Below are 20200 nucleotides of genomic sequence, written 5' to 3'. Positions count from 1 at the left end.
CAGAAGCCTGGAATCTGACGTCAAACTAAAGCCTGGCTCAGACTACTGGAGTTTTACAATCCTGACAGATTTTAAATCTGATTGCAGCTCACACATAAGGAGAATCTTATCAGATTCTCTTATGTAAAATCTTAAACCTTGCATTACATCTACATTTGAATCTCTTTTTCAAGCACTGTAAAAATAGGTTTGCCCTTTGTAAACTTGCATTTATGAATGTGAAATGTCCAGAGAAGAAAACGTTGGGGGTAAAGTTGTGTTTATAAATAAGACTAAATGTAGCGAGTGCAAAAAAATAAATAAATTGATTGGATTTTTTTTATATCATAATTGCGCATCGAAAGACATTTTAAGACACCCAAATACAGGATAATATTAAGATTATCATACCAACGGACGCCTCTTACGTCATCTCACCGGGAAACAGAAGTAAACAAAGCGACATCGCAGTAATTTCACGTGATCTATTTGTCCTATTATGAAAAAAGTGTATTTCTACGATAGATGAAGGAAATGCAGCGGCTATGCAACAGGTCTTGAGTGTGTAACTGTACCCGTTTAACTGTACTACGGCTTATCCGCGGTGAAAAGCAGATGTTTCGGTAGCAATTCAAAAGTAAGGGATGTATACGTTACTGTAGCAAAACTGTAGCAAGGTGTGTAACATTCAATCCTGGAATTCTGTGTCTTTGTCGCGCTCTGAATGATTCTCTGTCTGTCAGTCTAAAGCCGCGGGATCGTATTTTGAGCAGATGATGCTATAATGCTTTTTTGCTAGGGCTGAAGTTATGACTGTGCTCTGGGCGAGCAGCTTAAGTTTAATGTTAATAAATAACGGAAGAAAACGATTGTCGCTGCCGAACTAAGATGAACGCCAACGTGATTATAAGATAAAGCAAAAAAACAAACACATAAACGCATGTATGTGTGCCTATAGTTAAATAACAATATGTTGACCGAAACTACAAGCTACGCGTTAGCAGTTAATTTACCCGGTACATTTAAAACCGATGCGACTTCTCCCCAGATCTTTTCCTTATCTATGCGGTTGTGGTATGTTTTTGAGGATAAATTATAAAGACAATCCTGTTGTTGCCACACGTTGTTCCTCCATCTCCGCTGTACAACGTACCCTTGCAGGAGCTTTAACGGTTGATATTTTTAAAGGCCTGTCAGTCATCTTCGTCAACTTTCAGATCTGTCTCTCATTGGCTGTAGCGAAAGCACCAACGTCATCAGCCCGATCTACAATCCTAAATATCCAACATGTTTGATATGATCGGGGCGGCTAAGATTTCTCTCGGAGCAGATCGGGAGTTCTAAGATTCGATCTGTGAACGCCTCACATTACGTGATAATCTGGGCCGATTCTCGGGCCCGATCGCGTTTCTAGGCCCGATTTTTTCAAAGATTCTCGGGAGGGGAAATCGGGGTAAAATCTGGCCGTGAATCCTGTAGTCTGAGCCAGGCTTAAGGAGATAGCGGCACGAATTCCAAAGTCATATGCCTACACCAAATCTCTGGTTTCACCGTCTACACATTAACATTAAAACCAGACTTTTTATAAAGCTTCACCCTGGCTGGAGTTTTTCGAAAAAGTTGTGTTTCAGTGACCGAGTACTTCGCCTTTCTGTTGTCCCTTTTACAGACCTGAAGTGGCGTTTTGTTCCTAAATGAGTCATCTTCAATGATTTGGACGAGTCATAAAAACAAATCTGTTAAATGTTGACTCCGCCTACTAGCCGTTCGGTTTCACATATTGCTGTATTGTCACGTAGGGGAACGTTCTTGTGTCACTGTGCACATGTCTGAGGGCCGTTCATTCGGGGTGTAAAGTCCCTCTTCCGTACAGTAATCGGCTTGCAAATAAGCAACGCATCTCCGACTTTGGATGCTGTTGTCTGTCTCGCCGCACTGTCATCTGCTGTGGAATGGGTGATTGAGCTTCAACATGAAGTCCTGTGCTGTGACGTGATGATGTCTGTCTTCTATGTGGGCGCTTCATTAAATGAGTTACTGAAGCTAATGAAGGAGCTGAGGCCCGGAGCGGGCAGATAGTTTTGTGTGGTGGTGGTCCTTATCTCACTGAGTGCTGTGGATTGATGCTGTACCCTACTGTGTGTGTGTGTGTGTGTGTTTGCGTGAGATGTGCACATGGTGATATGATTTTGTGTCATACTTAGTCGCTATCTTACCTGCCTCTGGTCAACCTTGCTCTCTTGTTTAAGAGTGTGAGAGTGACGTGTGCTTCTTGTGTTGATGCTATGTAGCTTTTTTAACCATATTTATTCATTTGACCGTATAAAGTTTTGTATTTTCTGATATTCACGTCTTGGAGCCCATTCTTTACACTAGTGAACCTGTGTGCTACCGTTTTGATTCATTCAGTTCCTGGTAACAGAGTGGGTTCGTCTGCTACATTGATCTTGTTAGTGTTCCCATACCACTTCTTCACACAACACAACACAACACAACACAACACAAAAACTGTACAAATAACATTTAGCAGATGACAGACTTACAGAGAAGAGAAAGAAAAGCAGTGAAGTGATTTATCTAGTAGATGTTTGTGGGGATGGCAGAAGTTTGTGTATTGTTCACAAACACAGGTTTTGTTGTTTATAGTTGTCAGAAAATGGTAAATGAGTTGTGTGTAAGCAATGGAGAAGTATATTTTACAATGTACATACTGTACTGAAGGTTTGGTTTATGGTCATTTACTGTTATTACTAACCAGCTGATTCATCTTTACATGATTTGTTTCATTAGATCTCCACTCTTTTGTGTGTTTGTGAAGCAGTGCTCGACTTTACAGTGTATTTGATCTTTCAATAACAAATTGTGTTACGACATGTAACATGTATGAGGCTGTTTTAGTGATTCACTGCACATGCTTCTGTCTCATGTCATCTCTGGACCTGCACACACACACACACACACACACACACATACAGTATGTGTGTGACCCTGGACAACAAAAGCTGTCTTATGGTCAAGTTTTTAACATTGAGATTTTATAAAGAAATAAGATTTCTGTTGATATATGAGCTGTTAGATCAGGACAATATCTGGCTGAGATACAAGCGTTTAAATCTCTGGAATCTGAGAGTGCAAAAAAATCTAATATTGAGAAAATTGCCTTTGAAGTTGTGAATCAGCGGTGCCGTGGCAGGTCATCCACTCACAAAAATACAGTTGTTATACATTTAAGGTAGGGCATTTACAAAATATCTTCATGGAACATGATCTTTACTTCATATCCTAATGAGTTTTGTCATAAAAGAAAAATCAATCATTTTGACCCATACAATGTATTTTTGTCTTTTACTGAAAATGTTCACGTGCTACTGAAGACTGCTTTTGTGATCCAGGGTCACATATATAAAAGCCCTGTCCCATTTATCTCCAAACCCGTCTGATTCTTGAGTCATGACCAACAGAGTCGAGACTTTATGAGGATGAAGCTGTGATCAGTGTCAGAACGCCAATAAACATCATCATGAAATCTGCTCCTCTTCAATCCTCTCCTGTTACTCAAACATGTGTCTCTGAGACGGAACGCCACCTGAAGAGACTAAATCATATTCTAACACAGAATGAACACTTCATGAAGCCCATGCATATGAAGGAGGTACAGTATCTTCAGAGTTTGATGTATGGCTTTATAGTTGAGTCTAATATTAGCGCTTGGCTCCTCTCGCTCCTCTCAAATAACAAGTGGGATCAGTTTGTGACTTTAGACTTGCTTCATTCTGAAAGCCGGACAGAAAACAGATTGAAGAATAAGAGCGAATGAGAGCAGGTTGGAGGCAGAGACTGACGGATGGATATCTCTGAGAATGATAGTGAACACATCTGCAAACAAAAACACTTCATACGTGATGTGGTCTTTCATGGCAAATTTCACGTGAGTGTGGCATGTTTCCGTGTGTCTTTGAGAAAGCCTGTAGATGTAGACATATCTTTGACTTCTTAGGTCTCTACCTCGCCGTTCCATCGGCAGTTTGATAACTATTCATTCAGTACTGCAGGGATTCAGGATGTTTGTACCAATGTTCCTCAAGTTTGAGCGCATGTTGCTGTAAGATGAAGATGGACGCCATAGGAAATGTTACACCTCATAACACACGCACATGCGTGTTCTCTGCAGTTGCTGGATCAGTTGCACTACAAAATAAAGCTGACCTCCTAAATAAAGACTTCAAAATCATATTTTACCTCATATCTCCACATGCCATCATCTCTTTGTGCAAATGGCAGGGTTCAGTCAATAGATCCAAATGTCAATATACATACACTGTGTATATACTGTATGTACAGTGCGCTGTGTGCGTGCGTCTGTTCTATTATGGAGTCATGCACATATCTGATCAGCTGCTTTAAACATGACGATAGAAAGAGAAATTCCCACACAGGTTTCATGTTGTGTATGTCTGTACAGAACCAGCATGTGGAATGAGAGATTCATAGAGAGTGAGCTGATGTCTTCATAGAGGAGTGAACATTGTGCAATAGTACACATGGAGATGATTGACAGAAGGATCTGTGTATGTTATACATGCCATGATCTTATGTGCATTGACATTCGTGAAGAGTTTGAAGAGCAAGCCTATATCAGTCCAGCTATAAACTGGTCAACATAAGAGCATGTGATCTGAACGCCCTGCAGCTCTTCTTATATCATCAACAAATGAACAAAAATCATTGAATATGAACTTCAGCCATTTTCCACACTATGAGATGATATTTTAAAAAGAGCCGATGATGAGGGTGGATATATCCTGTCCATCAAAAGAGGACAGACAAATGTGTGTTGTGTTCTTTCAGCGGATGCACGAGCTGACCCAGTCTGTGTTTGTTAATCTGTCTGGCTAGTAATATAACTATTTATGTTTTGTTTCATTTATATTCATATTCATTTATGTCATATAATATAAATATGATGTATTTTTTGTATACTCATTTGATTAAATGAACAATTTGTTGATTTGTTGGCTAGACATACAGTAGTTTAAATGTCATTTACTTGTTATTTCTTTTGCTTGTTGTCAGGAATAATCTATGTTTCGCGGAAGTAATATGTGTTAATGTTGTCGCTTTGAAAGCATCTATAAAACATTTAGAAACACCACCAATTTGATGTTCAGTATGAATATTGGTTTCATGAGGTAAAAACATTCAGAAAGTTATGAAATATTGATGTCATTTAGTTCAGCGAGTTAATAACTATAAAAGTGTGTGTGTTGGTGAATGGCTGTGGTATCTGTGGACTTAACACATGTTAGTGTATGTTTAGTGTGGTCATCACAGCTCTCGTATGTCTCTCACATCTCTGTAGCGCACTACATGTGATAAAGGACATATAAGTGAGTATGTGTACAGCACATGGTGACTGCTGAGTTCAGATGTTGACTTCTCAGTGTGCACCGGTCTCACTGGTGACAAACAAACACACACACACACACACACACACACAGCATCGGTTCATGTTGTGCCCTCCCCTCTCCCCTCAGCTCCTGAAAGCTCTCACTCCAGAGGAGAACACACAATGTCGGCGTGGTTTGTACTTCCAGGACGGCAAGAGACGGGTGGACTACATCCTCACTTACCAGATCAAGAAGACCAGCAGCTCCCGCTCGCGACGCCACACCACACGTCTTACAGACAACGCTTTCACTCGCACCCTGCGCCGGGGTCGAGGGCCGCCCCTGCCCAAACATGACCCTGAAGCGGGCTCTCCCGCACACAACATGGACCACCACGATGATGACAAGTGTTTACGACGTGAGGAGTTTGAGAGTAACCTGTTGGAGATGGGCCTGGAGCTGGAGCGAGATGAGGAGGTTTGTGTATGTTTCTTCATCCGTGCATTCCTGCGCCGCAGGGCCTTTTGTGTGCATTACATGCGTGTCTCTTTTGGCTGAGGTCAGTTGATTTTACACAAGCTCTCAGCGGGAAAATCCACAAAAGACACATTGTCATGTTGCAAAGCATTAGCCTCACGTGACAAAATGCTGTTTTCAGCTGAACGCAGAGCCTCTTCTCTTTAATATTTGAAGTTCCTTAAACACATTTTTTACTTTTGATTATTTTTGATTAACTTGAACTTTTAACTAAAACTAAAAAAAGTGCTCCTTGTTCATCTTACTTAATTTAACGATGTAAATTCAACATAATTGGTTGAAAAGGATTTCCAGTTCCCAGCATGCTTTGTGAGACTGCATTAAGAGAGTGCATTTTAAAATATGATTATTTTTGTCTTCTTCAGCAAAGTGAAATACTTGCTAGTGTTAGTTTAATGTTCACTTATCTGGGACATTTAGAAGAGTTTGACATGTTTTTTTAGATTTAGAAGATTGGTGCATGTGCTTGACCTGTCTCATGTTTTGTCACCCATGATCAATGACAATTCTGAGATCAGTCTCTTCTTGCTTAGTTTTGGTTGCACAAATCGAAGTATTAGATTTATCCATTTTAAGACTAAGAAATGTGTAAAATAAAGAAACTGAAAATACATATGTACTTTAAGTAAGTTATGTCTTCTTCATTTCATGAAAATAAATAAGATAAGACTTGATAAGACTTATCAAGAACTGAAATTTAACATTAATAAAATTTGAAAGTTCTGCTAACTTAAACCAAGGACCTTTTTGGAGTAATGGCAACTTATCAGGGTTTAAAGTGTGTTTGTTCCCAAGTATAATTCATTTAAAACACACAAAACATATTCTTCACTTTTGTTTTGCGTTGTGTGGTTTATATTTTAAGTGCATTCAATTGGATCTGGGATCCACCCCACCGCACAAATAAAAAACATGCAACTTTAAAGTAAATATCAGAACGGACCATTCTAATTGAACGGAAGAGTGGGTTATTGATCTTCTTTTAAATGCGCCCTCACAATTTTTCATCAAAATCTGAAAATATTATTCTCTAATGCTGTTAATTTAATGGTTTGGGCAGAACATCTGTCTTCAACTGTCAGTCTGCTGTCAGCTCCATGTCTTAATCAAACATTTACTTGGACACGTGAAATCAATTCACTGAGAAATACTCACAATACTGAGTGAAGTAAGCCACTCCTGGTTCACAGGGGCTTTAGACTGTTGCATTTTTGTGTTGATATTATATTTGTCTGTGTTTGAAATATTTCACTATGCAATATATACTCCAACAAAGATAGTGTGAGCGCAGTTCTTTGACATTTCTGTCTCTCTCCATTGGCTTCCAGTGAAACAAAGAATAGATTTTTAGGTCTTAATTTAAGCTCTACATGGATTTGCCCCATTTAAATATAAGAACTTTTACGTTTGTATTTACCTCACAGATCATTTAGATCTTCAGACCAGTTGCGACTAAATGTCATGAAATCTCTGGAGACAGGTCTTTCTCAGTCTGTGCTCCACATCTTTAGAACACAATGCCCCAAGCCATTAGAGCTTCACTACATGACCTAATTTTAAATTATCAATTTAATCATCTTTTCTCTCAGGCTTACTCATAACCTGGTTTTATTTTCCTATGTATATTTTTGTCAAAGGCAGTCGTTTGTGTTGTAGCAGGTTATTGTGAATTCCTGTTGTTTTTTCAAGCTATCAGATAATAATAATTCAACCATACCTTTTGTTTTAAGGTGCTATATGAATAAACCTGGACCTTGACATGTACCCCTGCTTGAAATCTTTCTTAAATATTTTATGATTCCAGTAATCGTCATATGCAATGAATATGGCAGGGTGTCAGCTATTGAGATGGGTCTTTTTTGGTCCTGGCCTCTAGACTTCCCCTGATAGGTACCCCTGCCCTGGAATCCTGGAGTCAGGTCTGAGATGTGCTCAGTAGTGCTCATGCTCCATGTGATCCTTTTCTGATAGCACCGGCACTTCTTTTCAATCTTCTAATATGCGAAAATTCCAAAACTCAAAGATTTAAGGAGGATTCATAGCCCGAGTTGTCTTTGATTTTGAGGTGTTCGGGTTCATGCAGTGCTGCGTAGAGACCGTCATGTGACATCCAAGCACCTGCTCTCTGTGCTCTCCAGATGCTCTTGTGGTACTCTGATGTCATAAATATTGGTCTGGAATGAGGCAGGGGTGGGGCAGATGCAGTAGTGTGTCATGTGTTCAATGCATTCACCCTAAAATATTTATGTCGTTGTGATTAATCTTAATACTTTTTATGAGCGACAAAGATGGTGACCCCTGAGAGTTGGTGCCTGATAGGCCAGTCCTGAAATGAGCTGGAGCTTCAACCACAACCAAACACACATGAACCATGGGTTTAGACTTTGTTAAGACGAGCAGGACAGTGGCCCTTCAGGACCAAGTTTGGAAACTCTGTGATTAGGGAAAGGCGGTTCTGATGTGTTTATCATGTAAGTGTAGGTTGATAGATGGGAATGTATATGACTCTGGATAAAAGAAGAGATCAGAGATGTGGAGTAACAGTGATTGAAAGTTGTGGAAGTATCATAAATGTTCATATCACAATATTAAGCAATAACTGAATTATTATAAAATGTCAAAAGTTATGTATAGACCACTCTGGATGACATGTACAACGCTGATCTTCAACGGGCCGACCATTTTTCCCATCATTAAACTAGCAAGAGTGGATTCGGTCATGCCTGAAGTGCACTGGTGCCTCGCTCATAGTCTTTATATTATTGATTTTAGTAAGGCCATGGTTAAAATTGAAATTATAGTGAATTCTGTGCTTGAAATCAAACCTTATCTCATAGCTCAACTGAGACTTTAGCCTGGTTTTCACGGATAGAGAGAAATTCCTCCCCTAAGAAGTCACTTTTTAAGAAGAGTTTAATTGACATCCGACAAATGTCAATTAAACATGTTCAGTCAATGAAAACAAACAAGAAGACAACAGAGAAAGAGTGACATGATCTGCATGGTTAGGTGTTCCATGAGAGTTGAAGACACCTTTACATGTAGCAATACAGAGATTGAAACACATCCTTTTCCCGACCTACTTCCATTCTTCCAATTCTTCAATCCAATGTGTTCCCAGGACATTGATGAGAAGTAATCCCTGCTGGGTGTCCAAGGTTGCCTGTGGTCATCCCCTGTGAGGCATCCTGACCAGAGGCAGAAAAACAGTGACTGTCCTTCACGTCCCTCCTGGACGTACGAGCTTCTCATCCTGTCGCCCAGGGTCTATCCAGACACATTATGAAGAAAACTCATTTTTAGCCACAAGCTTCATAATGAAGTTCTTGAAGCTTTGGCCACTTTCTTTGGCCCACCCAAGAGGCCCTATGACTGACATGTAAGGCAACCAATCACGCTTGGTTTTGTGCTGCGTCATGTTTAGAGGCGTGGAAATGTCTCCGCAGTAACAGACCGGTGTACATTCTTAAACGAGTCAAAAGTTAACAGCAACAACGACAATACATTTATGCCGTGATCCTAACTTCCTTTTAAGAATTGAGCGTTTAGTGGATGGTGATGAATTCTTATTGAAACCGTTGTAAACACGACAGCTTACAGCTTCATGTTGTTTCCAAACGGACCGTTAAAGAACGTGACACGCACGTCTCCCGGAAATCCTGTGAAATTCAACCATGGTGCTGAAGTGTTTCCAGAAAGGTGTGCCTTGTGCATCAGACGTTTAGCCAACGGTCCATGGGCGGGATGTGTATGGCTGAGACTAGTAAGAAGTGTGATCTAGTGAGAGGAACACACTCAGGTCTCCACTTTTAAAAATAGGAACGAGCACATATATCTGCCAGTTACCCAGTGGTGTCATTGATTCACAGCTCAATGACATTCATGGCCTTCAGCCACTCAGAGTGAATCTTGTCCTCAGTCAGTTATTGATATTTGGCTCAAGGTGCTCTGGTACCGAGTACACATATGGACCACCTTTTGTGGGAGGTGATCTTCATTATTCATCGCTGACTTGAGCTTGACTGCATGGCCACTGGGTGCTCTAACCTGCATACATGAATTACAGATAGAGATATCTCTCTAGTTCACAGAAAGCGTGTGTGGATATTTGTTCAGTGTACATGTGCATTCTCATTTCAGACCAAAACCTCTGGTGTCGGCTTTGTGAAGATTCACGCTCCTTGGAATGTTCTCTGTAGAGAGGCGGAGTTTATGAAAATGAAGATGCCTACCAAAAAGGTACCGTTTGTAGAACACCCGGTGGAAGACTTGAGAGAAACACAATGCATGTTGGAGCATTTGTGATACTGTGCTTTTACTGTAGATGTATGAGGTCAAGCAGAGCAGAGGCGTGATGGAGAAGATCAACACTTTCATCTGCAAACTGACGGATCCTCTTCATCCAAACGTTGAGGAGAACAGGATACACAACGTGAAGCACCTCTCGTACCCCTTCTCCAGAGAAAAGCAACATTTGTTAGTGTCTTCACTTTAAAAAGCCATTCATTCACATCGTAATGTTTGATAGCATTTCATACAGTGTACTGATCCACTTTATAGACGTTCCTGAAGCCCGACACAATCACCCTTTTTACATCCTCTTGGGTTTTATGATGGTCTGGGATCAGTTTGTGTGTTTTGTCATAGATGTTAATGAGTCCCTGGTTGTTTTTGAGGAGTAGTTTTGAATAAAAATCACAACCAGAGGGGTATCTTTATCTTCTTTTGTCTTGTGGAATATACTGTATGTATAGTGGCTTCTTGAGCACAGAATATAAGAGCAGGTCAGTCTGTACTGTTTTGATTCAAGTCTTTTTCTTTTTTTTCTTTTTTTTAAAGTATAATTTAAGTATAACTCTATTCTATATTGCACAACATTTGAGTTTTCTCTTTTTACTTTGCTGTGTTGTTTTCACTGTGTTTATATTAAGAGTGGATGTTTGCCTGCATTTGTTGTACACACTTGTTTTGTCTTAACAGGTTCGATTTGTCTGATAGAGATTCATTTTTTGATAGTAAAACCAGAAGTTCATTAGTAAGTATAATTTGTTCTTTTAATGTGCTTAATTCATGTCGTATGGTGTCATTTTAAAGTTTTATTTGGTTATTATAGGTCTTTGAAGTTTTGAAACGAACTAAGTGCACAAAAGCTAAATTTAGTATGGGTAAGTCTAAAGTTGAATTTTTTCATCTATTGGTTTGCTTGTTCAGCTCATGTTACTTCATTTAACATTATTCATGAAATAATCTAAATAAAATAATTTCCAGGAATAACAAGTCTTCTGGGGAGCGGAGTTTATACGGCAGCCTATTCGTTACATGATGTAAGGGATTTCTCTGCAATCTTTTACTTGTTCTGTCAATCTTAAACTCTTAATCTGTACTGATGTGATACAGTTACATTACTAACATTATTGTGAGACCTTGTTTTGAATACCGCACACAAGAGTCACTATTGTCTTCATTTTCAGGGAGATGTTGACGGGGGACACGCAGAGCCGAATGACAGAAAGGTAGGTTCCTGTATGTTCCTGCAGGTGTGTAGAACTGCGGACATCAGCTCTCTGATGGAGTTTCTTTAATGTCAAATCTTCACTCACTAGTTTTCTTTTGGTTAAGCAAAAATGTGCAACGACAATTAGTACATTTTGTTCAGTCAAATCCTTTTGCACTTCCTGATCAGCAAAATTGTAAAGAACTTGAATATCCAAGTAATAAATGTTTAATGCTTAAATTGGTTAAATTATTGTAATTTTATTGTAAATGATACTCTCTGGGGGATGGCTGACATATATTCAGACAATTGTACTGTACTTACAGTAAAACTTACAACTCTCACCCATATGAAGGACGTGAAGTGTAGTTATATGTATTGTGGTGGGTAAGTACACTGTAAGTATGCTGTATGGGGAAATACTGAAAAATAAAGAACAATTGTCTGGATGTATGTCAGCAGTCCCCCAGAGAGCCGGCAGGACACATAAATGCACAGGTGTAGAGGAAGAGAAAATAATCAGTAGAGAGCCAAACCTTTAAAAATGATATGCTCAATAAGTCATGTAAAGACATGCTTTTTTATTTCTTTGACAATAATTTCACCAATGTAAACTTTTATAAGTTATACCAAATGATAAAAAAATCTGTTTAATTTGATTTAAATTCAATTGATTTGAAGTGACCATTTTGATGAAACTTTGCTGGTGGCCCCACCACTACAGTCGGATGTTTCTTGTTAACAGTCGTTGTCTGTTTCAAGTCTCAGAATTACTTATTGCTACAGTAATTCCGTATCTCTTAGACTAACATTTGAAGCGTTTGCTTTCTAAAGATTCTATTCAATTCAAGTTTATTTATATAGCGCTTTTCACATTGTTCCAAAGCAGCTTTACAGGGGCAAACAGGAAAAACAGAAAAGTTAAAACACAGCACAGTGCATGATGTTTATAGAACAAGCAAGATCATTCTAATAAATAATATCTAATAAATAAATAAATGCAGTCTCCCAGTGAGCAGGCCAACACTGCCCGGCTGTGGCAAGGAACCCAAACTCCAATGATTGATTAATGGAGAAAAAAACCTCGGGAGAAACCAGACTCAGAGAAACCATGGTCATCCCGAGGCAAAGGCAGAAAGAGAATAATTAGCGTAGCTGCTGTTCATTAACTATGCATTAAGTGAAAGCTTGGATGAAAAGATGTGTCTTTAATCTAGATTTAAATTAGGAGAGTGTGTCTGACCCTCAAATAGTATCAGGAAGGCTATTCCAGAGTTTAGGTGCTACGTATGAGAAAGCTCGACCCCCTTTAGTGGATTTAGTTATTCTAGGTGCTGTCAAAAGTCCTAAGTTTTGAGATCTCAGCGAGCGTGATGGGTTGTAATGTGATAAAAGCTCGGTTAAGTAAGTAGGGGCTAAACCGTTCAGGGCTTTGTAAGTAATTAAAATATTTTTAAAATCAATGCGATACTTAATGGGTAGCCAGTGAAGCGATGATAAAACTGGGGTTATGTGATCGTATTTTCTTGACCTAGTAAGAACTCTGGCAGCTGCATTCTGAACTAACTGTAGTTTGTTTATCGATGATACAGGACAAACACTAAGTAGAGCATTACAATAGTCAAGTCTTGAGGTCACAAATGCATGAATAAGCTTTTCTGCGTCAGCAACACATAAAATATTTCGTAATTTGGCAACATTTCTAAGGTGGAAGAAGGCTGTTTTTGTGATATTTGAGATGTGATTTTTAAATGACAGGTTGCCGTCTAATATAACGCCGAGGTCTTTAACTGTATTTGTTGGAGTAACAGTGCAGCTTTCAATTTGCGGTCTAAAGCCAGACTGAAACTTTTCGTGTATGTCATTATTTTGTAGGAAGGTACACAGTTGAGTTGACACTACTTTTTCTAGTATTTTAGACAAGTACGGGAGATTTGAAATCGGTCCATAGCTTCCAAGTTCATTGGGGTCTAAGTTTGTTTTTTTGATAAGAGGCTTAATTAATGGAGATGGTGGTCTAGTGGGTTAAACCACTGAACTGGTAAATCAAAGGTTGCAGGTTAAATCCCAGCAGCCACCACCAGTGTGTCCTTGAGCAAGACACTTTACTCCATGTTGCTCCAGGGGGATTGTCCCTGTAATAAGTGCACTGTAAGTCGCTTTGGATAAAAGCGTCTGCCAAATGACTAAATGCAAATGTAAATGTAAATTACAGCTAGTTTAAAGGGTCCTGGGACATGTCCTAGATTGATTGACGAGTTAATAATGTTATAAATGGGCTCAATTACAGCAGGTAGTAACTCTTTTAATAAAGTAGTCGGAATGGGGTCTAATAAGCATGTTGTCGGTTTGGATGTTGCAATCAGTTTAATTAAATCTTCCTGATTTATAGGAGAAAAACACTCTAGCTTTTCTTTTTGGGTGACGGTTGAAACTAATTCTTCAGACACACTTGGAGGTTTGGTTTTAGCTATGTTGTCTCGGATTTTTCCGATTTTCTCTGTAAAAAAAACATGAATTCATTGCTACCAAGGTGCGGCGGAATACCCATGTCAGGTGGAGTCTGTTTGTTTGTTAGTTTAGCAATTGTACTAAATGAAAACCTTGGATTGTTTTTGTTATTTTCTATGAGGTTACGGAAGTGCTCGGCTTTTGCTGCTTTTAGTGCCTTTTTGTAGTAGTTTGCACTCTCTTTCCATGCAATTTTAAAGACCTCTAATTGGGTTTGTTTCCATTTTCGCTCCAGTTTACGTGTTTCTCTTTTTAGGGCGCGAGTGGTGCTATTGTACCATGCTGCTATGATCTTTTCATTAATCTGTTTTGGCTTCATAGGTGCGACCGGTTCTAATGTGTTAGAGAAAATAGTGCCCATGCTAGTCATGACGTCAAGCGATTCTATATTAGTTGGAAATGTAATTAGAGGAGTCAGATCTGGAAAGTTCTTTATGAAACTATCATTAGTAGTTGAGGTGATTGTTCTACCCTGTCGATAACGAGATATACAACTGATTTCTGCAGTGAGCAGTGTACATGTTATAAGATGGTGATCGGAAACATCGTCGCTTTGAGCTATAATATTGACATTGGTTAGATCGGCTCCGTGAGATATAATCAAGTCTAGGGTATGATTAAGGCGATGAGTAGGTCTATTGATGTATTGTGTTACACCACAAGAGTCTAGTAGTTCTTTAAACGCCACAACTAATGGATCATTAGCACTATCTATGTGGATATTATAATCTCTGACAATCAGTACTTTATCGACGTTAAGTAGCCAATGTAAGAGAAAGCACTGGTTTTTTACTTTTATTTGGAACAGTTATGTTCAACACAAGCACTTCAAATGATTTAAATGTATGATTTGTTCTCTGAGTTACGGTGAGAAAGTTTCTAAAGATTGTTGCGACACCACCACCTCGACTAACCGGACGTGGCTCATGAATATAACCGTAGCTTGGAGGAGTAGACTCATTTAGACCAAAATAATTATTCCGCTTAAGCCATGTTTCAGTAAGGCAAAGTATATCAAAACTGTTGTCTGTGATCATTTCATTAACAATAACTGCCTTTGGATTTAGTGATCTAATATTAAGTTGCCCAAACTTTAGGCGTTGGTTTTGCTCATTAAATATATTGTCTTTTGGTTTAATCATGATAAGGTTTTTTATCTGACTTTTACATAAATGATTATTTGGTTGTATTATTCGGGGGACAGACACAGTCTCTATGCATTTGGAAGCAGTAACATTCTTAACAGTTGGGTGAGAGGAACACAGAATATGGTTAAAGTTTGTACTTACTAGTCAAATGGTGTGTAGCGTCTTTGAGATGTTGTCAGACAGAATTTCTGCAACAATGCTGCTGGGTACCAAGATATCTTGGTTAAGTGTCCCATTATCTTTTGGGAATGTCAAATCTTGCACACACTTCGCTTCCGACTACATTTTCATAGCAGTACACATTTAAACATGAGAAACCACATTACAAATGATTCTGCAATGTTTTATCCACTGCTCTGATGTGGTCAGAAGTATCTTTTTTAAAGTATACTTAAGTAAAGTTAAACTATAGATGATCCAGAATGCTGTGGCAAGAGTTATCTTTAATGACCCGAAGAGAGCACACGTCACTCCGCTCTTCATTAAGCTACATTGGCTCCTTATAGTCGCTTGCATCAAATTCAAGACTCTGCTCCTGCCTACCCGCCAGATCCCTACGCACTGCAAACGAACAACGTGTTGTGGTGCCATCCCAAAAAGGTAAAAAATCTCTCTCACGTACCTTCTCCGGAAAGGTTCCACCTATGTGGAATGATCTCCCTAATGCTACAAGATCTACAGATGCTGTAGCCATCTTTAAGAATCGTCTGAAAACACATCAACACCGGACTGATCAGTTCTGACATCTATTTCTTCTCTAGTCTTTATAAAAATAAAAAATAAACTCTAACGTAGCTCTGTATACTGTTTTAGGTTATATGAGACCAGTCTTCTTTTTTGATTGCACTTATGCTTTTGTTGTACTTATGCTTACCCCACTTGTAATTCGCTTTTGATAAAAGCGTCTGCTAAATGACTCAATGTAAAAATGACGAAATGTAAGTATATTTTTAAGTATATATATACTTAAGTATACTAATGAAAGACCGCTTCGGACTAAATTGGCACACTTTTTAGTTTATAAAACTATAGCCTACTTTTCTATTTTAAGTTTAAAAATTAAAACTTATAGCACACTTTAATAAACTTCTTTTTGATTCTCCTCCAAGGCGAAAGAGAAATAAATATATTCACTCCAGACTGAGAATCACATCCCAGGGTCCTCCTCTGCTCAGTTTATTGATCGCCAATGTTCAGTCTCATGAAAACAAGTGAGATGATCTCAGAACCAGGATAAGAGTCCAGCGGGACTGAGGTGGAGGGCTTTGTTTCATGATTAATTACACATGGTGGGTAGCCTGGTAGAACCAGAGAGAGTCTGGGAGGACTAAATTGACAAGCGTTTACTTTCTCGATGGCAGGCGCTTGTATGAAGTTTAAAATCATTGGTGTACCCGTAAGCCAATCACATAACGTTTGGTTATGACGTGGGTTATGCAACGGTTCGAACTTCCGCTGTTAACACAAGAATGTGGAGAAAACAAAACCATCGAGTGAAATACCGGAGTGAAGATGGCTGTGAAGGACTTTTGCAGATGATGCATTCACGGTACAATTACTGCATCTCAACTAATATTTGACAGTAGAGACAAACAAGAACAAACTCCAACTGTGAAAGTCATAAATTATTGAGTCATAATTGCTAAATTTAACTTCTCCCAAAACCTGCCGAGTAGGACCCCAACATCACCTTCAGTCAAAATGTGAAGCAAACACACTTCTTGTTTGTGCTTCAGTTGGCAAATGGCAGGAATATTCTCTACAACAGAGCGAACAGCATCCCGTGTCTCCATGTCCGCTGTCGTTTTAGATTTCACTAGCCTTAACCACAATCTTAAATTTGGCGCTTAGCGTCTTCGTCGCGGCTCTCACCCCCCCCCTCTGTTCGCTGGTTGGATGGCTGGTGCGGAGCTGGAGATAATCTGGGAGCTGGTTTGATATATCAGACACAGAGTACAGAAGAAACAGAACTGAAATTGAGCGGAAGATTGAAGTAGACGTTGTCAGGTTAAATGGTGTGACCCCAGTAATGCAAACATTCTGCTGCATTCCCGCTTTTCCTCACCTGTAGCATTTCAATGGGATGTTCAACAGTGTTTCATGCATTCTGACTTCTTTACAATGTTAAACGTGCTGTCTTCTCATGCTTGACATGGTCAACTTGTCAAAAAACGAGTTGGATGTATGATGTATTTCTGTGCTCGATACACTCCTCCAGGCGATCATGCAGGTTTCGAAAAGATTTTTTGAACATGAAAAAATCAGTTTGGTAACAACTTTCTCAGTCCCTTATTGGACAATTCTCCCAGAAAAGCACGCCGTGTGTCAACCAGGGAGAGTGGGAGAAGTAGCATGTGCACACGTAAACCTGACAGAGAGAGCAATGCCTTCACAAAGTTCAGAGGTGTTTGTTGGCTCACTGCATTTCAGTGATGGATGTGATATAAGCGGTGGATATAACACTGGATTTGGAGATGGTTTAAAACTGATAGATGTAGCGATCCCAGTGCTAAAAGTGAGTCAAATGTCTGTGTTTTGTTGGCAATGGATGAACACATTCTTATGTTCTGCGCCACTTTCTCTTTGCATCAAAAGCGTTTGCGAGCTTGTGCTCTCCTGGCGTCTGCCATTGCTAAGCAGCCATGGGCCACGCTTTCTGTCAATACGAGGTGATTTTCACAAAGGATATTTGGATTATATACACTGAACATACTTGTTATAACTTTGCTACTAGATTTATTTATGTTCTGAACATCTGTGTCTCCATCTTCACTGCGCTGTCTATATTTCTCCACAAAATGTGGTGTTTTTTTGTCACATGACCTGTAACATGACCTGTGGTCACAAAATCGTGGTGCGGCATTCTTGAAAGTTGAAATATTTTCATTTCGATGTGGCACCGATGTGGCTGCAAAGGAGCAAAGGTGCACCGAATGCGGTTCGCGTCCGAGTCGGTCTCTATTTCAACGCGCTTGCTATGCATCTACATTTGAAATAGCGAGTATTTGCGCACAAAAGATACAAAACGTGGGTCTCATGTTGAGAGACCTATGCGAATACCAAGCGGTGTGTTATGCACTCAGTCGTGCAGTGAGAGCCACCGGTGACTGAGGACTGTAAACACCTTCAGAGAAAAATCGTGGTGAAAGTTGGTTGACTGTTGCAGGCATCTTAAAACATACATCTCATGGGCTAGGATGCGGTTCTTGCCGGTTGTCCAATTTGTTTTCAGTGGGAGGGCCGCATCTCTTTTAAATCAAATAAAAGTGGAGGTTCAGGCAGGGTAACATTTCCTCAAGGATCACATCGTTCCTGCTGCAGAGACCTGATCTCCATTCAAACAATGTATATTCAGAGTCATGCAAATGTAGGAGCAGCTCTCCTGTCAAGACAAGCCCCCAGGCCTGGGGAATGAGGCCTCCATACACAAATGGTGGAGTCCACGAGGCAGAGGTACGGCCAGGGGAAAGTGGACTTGTTGGTATCCTCAGACTCAACCATAGAGGTAATGAGGTCTTTGCTGCTGGTCCTCTGTACACGTTCATATGGTTTAATAGTTGAATTTGTGAATTCAACTCAAGACGCTCAGGTCCTCCTGGGTTAATGGTCTACACCCGACTGCTCTCAACCGTGCATGTGCCAGTTGTTACACAGGTTGTTGGGCAGGATTTCCCTCAGTTTGGAGTGTTGGGTATTACAGTTCCCTTAGTGTCACTGCTCTGATTCAAACAAGTTTTAAATAATAAGACATTCATTGAACAAAATCAAAGGCAGGCTTTGTGGGAGCACAAATGGATGAATGAATGAGTGAGGCATTTACATAGTGCTTTATTGTGTATTGTTGTACACCCAAAGAGCTTTTCAATCATATGAGGGGGGTCTCTCCTCACCCACCACCATTTTAAATAACGATAAAACATGTGTTTTAAATACTAAAATTATTTTGATATGAAATAACACCAGCCCTCACACAGATCCTTGAAGGACTCCCCAAGAGAGCTCCGGTAAAAAAGACTGTGCACATGATTAGATTTCAGTTACAGAATCTTTTGTGGTCCACTGCAGGGAAGTCAGTAAAGGAGGCAGAAAATCAGGTTGTAACAATGGGAGGAGAAACCAGGCAAAAAGCGGATCCTTTGTGCAGTTTAAAGATTTAATGAAAACAAAACAAGGTAATCCACAACAGGAGACCAGAGACAACATGCAACAACGACTGACAACAAACAAATGAAACAGCAGGGCTTAAATACACTGGGAAAACGAGATAACAAGAAATGGCCGGGGCAATGATTAACACAGAGCCAATGAACAAAAAGAACTACAAAGAACTTCAAAATCTAACAGGAAACAGGAAGAAATAAAAGTCCACAATAAACTGGGGAAACACTGAAACGGATCATGACACGTGTCTTTCTTCCAAAGTCTCAATATAATTTACAAAACTTTCCCAACTGCTGTTGTTGGAGTAGTAGTTTGATGTAACTGTAACAGAATACACTTGTGAACTAACCCTCTCACACGGTTGATTTATTTCAGTTGCTGTATGAAGAGTGGGCCAGTTATAGTGTGTTCTATAAGTACCAGCCCATAGGTTTGATCAGGTAAATGACTCATCACTCTTGTTCCTTTAATCTCCAATCTCATAGGATCATGGTTGACATCGGTAGTTTTCTTACAGGAAGTATTTTGGAGAGAAGATTGGTCTATACTTTGCTTGGCTTGGCATCTACACACAGATGCTGATCCCTGCCTCTTTAGTGGGAGTCTTCGTTTTCCTCTATGGATGTGTTACTGTTGATGATGACATTCCAAGGTCAGTGGATTCAATGGACAACACATTGTGACATACTGTATAACACCCCATGTAGCTTTTACACTGCGTTCCTGTAGTTAAGTGGAAAGAGCATGACGCTAACAATGCCAAGGTCATGGGTTGGATCCCAGGGGATTGCACATACTTAGAAACAAAAACGTATAGGATAATGCAATGTAGGTCGCTTTGGATAAAAGCGTAAATGTAAATGTAGCATAGAAAAGATGATTTCAGTAACAAAACCATTCACTTTATTTTCATGTAGACTAAATGTGTTTCAAATGTGTTGTTAAGTGTAAATAGTAGTAGAGTAGTAGAGTTAAAGAATAAC

General features: G+C 39.6%; 1 protein-coding gene across 1 annotated transcript in view; it reads left to right on the top strand.

Annotated features, from left to right (window-relative positions):
- LOC130413935 (anoctamin-1) overlaps positions 1–20200 on the top strand; it is a 39187-nt gene that overhangs the window by 1673 nt on the left and 17314 nt on the right. Inside the window, exons 3-11 of the mRNA XM_056739481.1 lie at positions 5514–5843; positions 10044–10142; positions 10228–10379; positions 10884–10938; positions 11017–11068; positions 11172–11227; positions 11375–11416; positions 19593–19657; positions 19735–19869. Of these exons, the coding sequence (XP_056595459.1) occupies positions 5514–5843; positions 10044–10142; positions 10228–10379; positions 10884–10938; positions 11017–11068; positions 11172–11227; positions 11375–11416; positions 19593–19657; positions 19735–19869 (986 nt within the window). The remainder of the gene's footprint in view (positions 1–5513; positions 5844–10043; positions 10143–10227; positions 10380–10883; positions 10939–11016; positions 11069–11171; positions 11228–11374; positions 11417–19592; positions 19658–19734; positions 19870–20200) is intronic.

Source organism: Triplophysa dalaica, chromosome 24, assembly GCF_015846415.1.
Source record: "Triplophysa dalaica isolate WHDGS20190420 chromosome 24, ASM1584641v1, whole genome shotgun sequence".
Classification (NCBI taxonomy): domain Eukaryota; kingdom Metazoa; phylum Chordata; class Actinopteri; order Cypriniformes; family Nemacheilidae; genus Triplophysa; species Triplophysa dalaica.
This window is presented reverse-complemented; position numbering and strand designations above follow the sequence as displayed.